This window comes from Sinocyclocheilus grahami, unplaced genomic scaffold (assembly GCF_001515645.1).
Source record: "Sinocyclocheilus grahami isolate Dianchi unplaced genomic scaffold, SAMN03320097.WGS_v1.1 scaffold10.1, whole genome shotgun sequence".
NCBI lineage: Eukaryota > Metazoa > Chordata > Actinopteri > Cypriniformes > Cyprinidae > Sinocyclocheilus > Sinocyclocheilus grahami.
The window spans coordinates 463,365-471,477 of record NW_015505189.1 but is presented as its reverse complement, the minus strand read 5'-3'; the positions used below and the strand labels follow the sequence as shown (position 1 = coordinate 471,477).

Below are 8,113 nucleotides of genomic sequence, written 5' to 3'. Positions count from 1 at the left end.
GCAATCTTTTCTTGCCATATAAACAGGCACCCTTTCATAATTTTTTGGTTACTTCCAAAACAAACAAGTAACCATGAGAGGTAAAGCTAAGCTCGTATCATAGTCTCCACCTCAAATAGCAGGTGTGGTCTGTCAATTAATTTTTTTTACTACATAGTCATAGTACGCTATGAGAGAACAAAACATTGTAGTGTTATAATTTTTAAGAAGCTGAGAGCAACTTTGTGTATTATATGTGTCACTGTTGAGCAAAACCTGTGGAAGGATGATCTAGAACACAAAATGCTGTATACAAGTTTTTGTCTTTCTTTTATGACAGGATTTGTAATCAAGATAAGTGAGCTAAACTGGACAAGCCTCATACATTACAGTTGTATATTGAAGTGATGTATTTTTATAGCAAGTGCAAAATAATAATAATTAACAAAATAATTAACAAAACAATCTCTTTTCCATATTTGATTTCTCCCATCATCAAGACCTCAAGCAAAACACAAGGCGAAGTGCTTAAACATCCAAAAACATTTTTTAGTTTTAACTAAAAAAAACTTTCAAACATTTCAGACACATTCAAAACTTCATTGAGTTTAACTAATAGATTTGCTAAAATATATTTCTATACATAATTGATACTTTGAATGCTAGGCAGTATATTAAACGTAGATGATGTGGGCATGTGTTTACATGGTTTGTCTGGCTAATTTAAATGTTGCCCATTTTGACGAAGCGCTGTGATTTCTGCCGTGCCATCTGATATTGCCTGCGTGCAAACTGGGCACTGTCAATTCCTTCTCGCAGTCTCTGTGGAGTGTGAAGCAAAAGAGGTCAAAGAGGCCACCGATTGTTCTTGACAGAAAATGAAAATCAGTCATTTTGATAGCAATGTACTTTTACTCAGTATAAAGGCATGTGAGCATGAAAGAGATAAAACTAGTGCAACGAGCTTAATCACAACTTGGCATCTGTGAAACAGCAAGCTAAATGTACTGTAAAATGCCCAGTGTCATATTTAACATTGGGCATTGACATTTTGCTTGCTAGTTTCACATTGATGAAATTTAATTCATTATAGGAATAGGTTTACACAAAAATAGAAATGAGCTGAAAATTTACTCACCCTCAGGCCATCCAAGATCTAGATTTTGTATCTTCATTGAAACAGATCAGGAAAAAAATTACCATTACATCATTTGCTCACCAGTGGATCCTTTGCAGTGGATGGGTGCCATCAGCATGAGTGTCAATAAATCTTATAAAAACATCACAATAATCCACAATGTTTTTATAGGCTTTTTGAACTCTCATTCTGACGGCGCCCATTCACTGCAGATGATCCATTGGTGAGCAAGTGATGTAATACTACATTTCTCCAAATTTGTTCAGATGAAGAAACAAACTAAACTATATCATAGATGGCCTAAGGGTGAATGCATTTTCAGCAAATTTTCAATAGTGAACTATTCCTTCAAAAGCTAAATAATTTTCAAGCAGCAGTTTTAATTTATAATCCACACACACACACACAAAACCCACGTCTGTGATTTTTACCTCAGCCATGTCAGCATGTCTCATGTGTATCACTTTCACTAGCATCTGTCCATCCTTCTTAATGAGGTTTAATTTGTTCTGTTCCTGCACCAACATTCAGATGTTTGTAAAGCAATGCTAATTAGTTAATCATGACTTTATCAGTATGTTTTAAATTATACACTTATCACTGTGCTGTTAGGAAGCATGTAAAAGGAAGCCATTTATGTACCCGGTAATATATCTTCAAATCTCCTCCTTCTTTGCTTGGAGGCCTTTGAAAGTTCTCAAATTGACATTCCCATTCTTTATTGAAATGTCCAATCACGTCGATCTCCTTCACACACATCACTCTCCTGCATGATAAATAAACCAACACACAGCAAGAACATATGGAAAAGAGAAAACTGGCAAAATGCCACTGTTTCATTATTTTTCTGTTGTTGGAATACCTGTTGGTGATAATGATGTTTGTTTTTTTGCACCCTGGGTACTCATAGTGTTCTCTGAATATCTCTCCATCCAACTGTTTAATCTCAGACCTCTGAAAAACATACATGCTCATACAGCACAATACACCAAATACTGTAGAGACTGCACCCGAATATTTTTCAGCAATAATGATCTGAATCAAAACAAACTAAAAAAAAAAAACAACACACACACATACATAGAAAATTCAAATCAGAAAATGCATCCAAAATGCATAAAACTGATCATGGCAAAGAGGAGTATTGATTTATTCCAGATTATTTGGGTCAAAACACAGGCCACAAGCAAACTCTTCAATTAATACAATTACAACACAGTAAAGCCACATTAAAACAAACAATAACATGACAATTATGAACCACATGTCTTATATAAGATATAGTGTATAAAGTATATAGGAAAATACATCGGACATTAATTCCAACATTCACTGTAAAATGCCCATTTAGTGCATATAAAATACGTTTGCATATATTAATATGCATTTGTATGTATTGACAATGATTGAGAATATATTTTTAATAAATACATTTTATGTAGACTGTAATATTGTGTTAACATACTTTATATTCATGGAAATGTATTTGCAGACATAAATTCAAAGAAACTAAAATGAAGTTTAGAAAAATAGATGAACTTTGGAAGTTCCACATCCTATTTCTAACAAATTGAATAATTGTTTAAATATTAATAATGAAAATATATTATTGTTTGCCAGTGTGGCTCTAAAGTCTTAAAATTACCTTGTTTTTGTGAATTTCAAATAATATATTTGGGGGAAAATATGATATTGACTAATGAGTTTATGTTTGGATATATTTGCCATTAACTGATACAAAATAAAAGTATATACTGATATAAAACTGATATAATAAAAATGTCTGAGGTATAATGCCGAAATTATTTTTGGCAAAATTAATGGAGACCAGTAAGAAAAAAAAACATTTTCTAGATAAGAAAAGTAGCACAGCCATAAAGGTGCACAAGACAGACAACTTCAGATGCAGACTTAGGATAATATATAATTTTCTAAACACAATCATGTAACATTCTATTGTAGGTGGACCAGGCTAGACTGAGTCTAGTACTGGATATCCAGTTTGATTCATTTAAGTGCTACAATATCTCTGTGTTCTCAAATGTTTTCAGTAACACCTTTAAAGGAACACTCCACTATTTTTGAAATAGGCTCATTTTCCAACTCCCCTAGAGTTAAACAGTTGAGTTTTACCGTTTTCGAATCCATTCAGCCGATCTCCGTCTGGCGGTAGCACTTTTAGCTGTAGCTTAGCATAGATCATTGAATCTGATTAGACCGTTAGCATCTCGCTCAAAAATGTCCAAAGTGTTTAAAACTTCCTATTTAAAACTTGACTCTTCTGTAGTTACATCGTGTACTAAGACCGACGGAAAATGAAAAGTTGTGGTTTTCTAGGCCGATATAGCTAGGAACTATACTCTCATTCCGGCGTAATAATCAAGGAACTTTAATGCCGTACCATGGGTGCAGCAGGCGCAATGATATTACGCAGTGCCTGAAAATAGGCTAACTTCCGTCAGCATAACCAACATGACCACCTGCTTGCACAGGGAGCGTGCTGGGGACTATTTTCAGGCGCTGCGGGAGATCGGCTGAATGGATTCGAAAACGGTAAAACTCAACTGTTTAACTCTAGGGAAGCTGGAAAATGAGCCTATTCTCAAAAATAGTGGAGTGTTCCTTTAAGGTAATAGTCCCAATGCCATCTCCCACTCCCAATTTACATTTCCTCAGGCTGCATTTGGGAAAGGACAGAAAAGAGAGAAAAATGAAAAATTAAATGAGTAGGCAAACAAGAATTAATTTCTTCACAGCATGGCAGGAGTCAGCTCAACTTTGGAGTTTAAGGTCAGTTTTAATGAAGAATACAGCTGGAATTTTAACAAGGGGATTTGGAATTTGGTTGCGTTTAACTCCTCAGTTGAATAATCACATCACAATAAGACAATTGTTTTGATTTGTTTCCTGAAAATGGTATATTTAAATATGCACTAATTAACAAAAATGTCCAGAACAGAAATCTGAACATTAGATAAAGCCAGGTTCAAAGTTCTTGTTTTATTTTTGTTGATATTACAGAGTTTAAAATGTTTTTACAGAGGGGATTTTAGAGAGAATCTTTTTTTTATAATTCCATAAATCAGAAAGTGCTGTTAACATTCAGGAAAAAAAAATCAACACATTTTTAGGAATAAAATGTTACATAAATCAGCATGATATATATGAACAAATCCCTCTGTAAAAACCTTCCGAATATAAATAGGAATAAAACTGGAAAGTTTGGTGCATGTAAGTCCTACTGAAGTGGAGCTTTCTGGCTCAGCGCATGAGGAATAGTCTGAAATGCGACAATGCTATGGAAGCAAAATAGTCCAAAATCTTGAAATTGACCAGTTCATGAAAAAAACAATGGTTTTGCCTTAATTTGTCAAACTGACTCCAATCCTTCAAAACAATTTGGCTGTTAGTAGTTAGTAGTTGTAAATTAAAACGGAGGGTTATGTTGATTAAAATCCTTCCCATCTGGGTCTAGTAGCCTGGTCAGTGGGGTTGACAGGTGACCTCACCTGAAAGAGGTCATAGCCCTCCGACCCATGGTGGTTGTAGGGCCGTATGATGCCGTCCTCTTGTATGAGACGCACTGGCCTTAATTTAGTCACCTCTTCAGTTGATTCCGCCACTCTGCAAATCAAGTCAGCAACAGCATGTTATATAACTCTCACAAAGGCTGTTTATTCATCTGAAATGCGTGGGCAATGGGTGAGTCATTCTTAACAACAGGTAGTGAACAGAATCTACTCGATTAAATTTCATCTGAGCATGCCCGAACAGCCTTGAACAAATGCAATTCATCTCAAAGAGTCATTTCAAAATCATCAACCTACAAAGTTTACTTGTGCTATTGCATGCAGTGTCTGATTCCTTAAGCCCTCTCTCACCTTTGGTTACTTCTACAGTGCGAGCATGGAAAAGCAATATGATTAGTTCATACAGACAGAGCTGGTCGATTCAAGTGTATAAGATGGAGAGCAGAACGAATGGTGATGATTGAGCGCATATGCTAGTGAATCACTTGAGGGGTTGGTGGGGCATCACTGTTCCAGCTTGTCGTGAAAGGTTTGGCATGAAAAAGCCAGGGGTGGGAACACCACAGATTGACTAACTAATTTTTCCAGGGTGCAATTAAAGGCATGGGTGCACAATGTGATTGGTTAGCCTGGTCATCGACTGCCTTTGAAATCATAATGCTTCTTTTGCTATTGCTCAGAGAGCATCTGGTCACACTAGGCAGTGCTGTATCATAGAGTCCAGTGCATCAGCAGTGCAGTGAGCTCATGCAGTGGACTTGGTCTGACAAGCAGAGAAGTCGGAAAGAGGGACATTATCCAAAGTTCAGTCAAAATTATACTCATTTACACATCCTCATGTTGTTCCAAATCTGTACGACATTCTTCCTTCTGTGGAACACAAAAGATGAGTTTGTCCATATAATGAAACTCAATAGATGCTTTTCACATTAGGTGTCAGTCATTGTGGGTGTCAACAGCAGAAGTCGTCATAGTTTGGTAAATTTCTAAAACAGCGGCAAACTGACACAACAACAAATATAATTTTTGAATTTCTATTTGCTCCAATAGCTAAAGTAAAAAAAACTATGTATGATAGCATTTCTCTGACTTTATAAAAGAAGAAAAAAATATGAAGAGACTGATTACATTGGTCAGATTTGTGTGTATGTGTTTTTTCTGTTTATGTTTGTCTTTTGATATGGATCTTTGAGCCTGAAATAAAGTGAAATGAAAAAAAATATATACTCTTTGCTAGATTTATGATGTTAAAGGTGCAATATGTAAATTAGTTTTATTAAAATATCCCAAAACCACTAGAACAGTGTTATATATTTTGCTGACTTGTGTACTTTCATTATCCCAAATGTTTCAAAGAATGTTTAAATCCAGAGAAATAAGCTATTTTAACTAGTGACACGGACCGTGTCCATAGTGTCATTGTGTTGCCTGCCAATGACGTCATACACCCTCGATTTTTTGTTTTGTTTTGTAGAAAACATGGAAACACCAAAGATGTTTTAATATGTTGTGCGTTTTATTAGACCGGTGACGACCGCACAGAGTAGCATTATAACAGAACTTTCAAACGTATCTAAAACAGCGCTGCTTTACCCCACATACGCACGACCAGAAGGAGCGGAAGCAGTCCACTGTGTCATAATAAAAGCTGATTTTTTAACCTTAAACCGCATAAACACATTTCATTACACCAAATACACAAAATAATGTTCTTTTTAGCAACATCATATGACCTCTTTAAAGGACCATTTCCCTTGAACATAGTTACAAGTGAGTATATGTGCTTATCTGTACTTTCGGTTCTCTCTATGCTCCTCTGCTCCTGTCTGTGCTGCTTTGCTCATCAGACTTTCCATTGGCCCCATAATGCACCAGTGAAAGGGGTGTGGAGATCAGAAGCAAATGTAACAATGATGGGAAAATAGGCACATGTTAATTACTCCAGTTATAAGGGGATTCTTGAACTGCAGATTATGGCAGAATGCTCTGCACTACAGCTCACATCATTTTCTTCCCATGATGCAATGCTTACCTTTCAACCATTCATACCCTGTAGAGTAAAAATTCTTTCATGCTGCAAAATTAACTTTTTTTTGGACCCAGGAAACAAGCAATCCCCACAGTGAATGCAGAGGGATCATTCACCGTCATGTCTTTGGGTAACATAGGCACATACATTCACACTTCAGTCATTCAGTCCTTCATACGCACATTTGTACACATATACACTCATGAGCTTCCAAATACTCACTGAACTAAAAAGAACAAACACATCCAGGAATTAACTTATGAAAAACATGAAAGAAAGAGTCACAAAATTAGTTGACACAGGAAAACAAAAGCAACACTATGTGAGAAAAAAAAACAAAAAAACAAAGACAAAAGAGACACAAATTAGGACACTGACACTCAGCTGACAGCCGACAGTATATTAGAAAATTGCCACAGGAAATTTGTAACTAAATATTCAATATTTTTCTTGTCCTTTCAGAATGGATATCATTAATCTAATCTTCTTTTTCAAAATGGGTATGTAAAGTGCACATCAGTGGTTACATAATATGATACATCAATCTATCTCTTCCCTAGTAGGAATGACAAGATTTCCACTCTGCAAAAATGACTAAATGTGGGCCCTCCTAAAACCGCTTGTGGTATTATTATGACCACATATGAGTTTGTGGGTTAAAAATATTGCTTAAACAAAAATAATTAGAAAGTAAGAACTATGCTTTTAAATGTTTGGGGTCGATAAGATCTCTTATGCTCAACAAGGCAGCATTTATTTGACCAGAAATAGAGTAAAAACTGTAATATTGTGAAATATTAAAAAATAGCTATCTCTCTATTTTATTATATTTTAAATATATTTAATGTGTGTTTGCTGAATAAGAGTATACGTTTAAAAAAAACCTTACTAACCCAAAACTTTTGAGCGGTGGTGTATGTACATGGCTGTCCGAATGTGTCAGTGTTTGTATGTGCGGATGTAGATATAATATTCATGTGCATCTGTGTCTCACCTTTGAATGCCCTGAAAAGTACTGCTTGCCATGTCTATGATGCCCCCTGTAGGTCTGGCCACCACTCCAACCAGGCCTTTCCCAATGCCCTTGAAGAAGCCTGCAGCCCCCTCTTTCTTCGCCCCTAAACCCATGACAATATATTATGCATCATATTTGTGCATTTTCAATTCCCAATAATTTTTGGCATCACTGAATACAAAAAAGATCAAATTCATTCAAGTGAGTGTTGCATGAGCAGTAAACCGCCATACCTTCCACCGGTTTGGTCACAATTCCTGTTACTCCACCAACCACACCCTGAAGGAGAACAGAGAAATGACAGAAGTCAAATCATGCTAAATACAATGCAATGGTATTATCTATAATGCACAAAATAGAAAGGCAAATGCTTTGATGTCGTCTTGGATGCTCTTTTATTTGTATAGGAACTTGTGTTCAGT

The 8,113-nt window shown here is 35.8% G+C and overlaps 1 protein-coding gene across 1 annotated transcript; it reads right to left on the bottom strand.

Annotated features, from left to right (window-relative positions):
• Positions 1-289: 289 nt before the first annotated feature.
• Positions 290-7,985, bottom strand: LOC107594181 (vacuolar protein sorting-associated protein 13C-like; the record flags this gene model as incomplete). Its single annotated transcript, XM_016284151.1, has 7 exons — positions 290-801; positions 1,549-1,632; positions 1,760-1,883; positions 1,980-2,071; positions 4,627-4,741; positions 7,671-7,794; positions 7,925-7,985. Coding segments are annotated over 7 exons (699 nt in total), but the record flags the coding sequence as incomplete, so codon positions are not given.
• Positions 7,986-8,113: the final 128 nt, after the last annotated feature.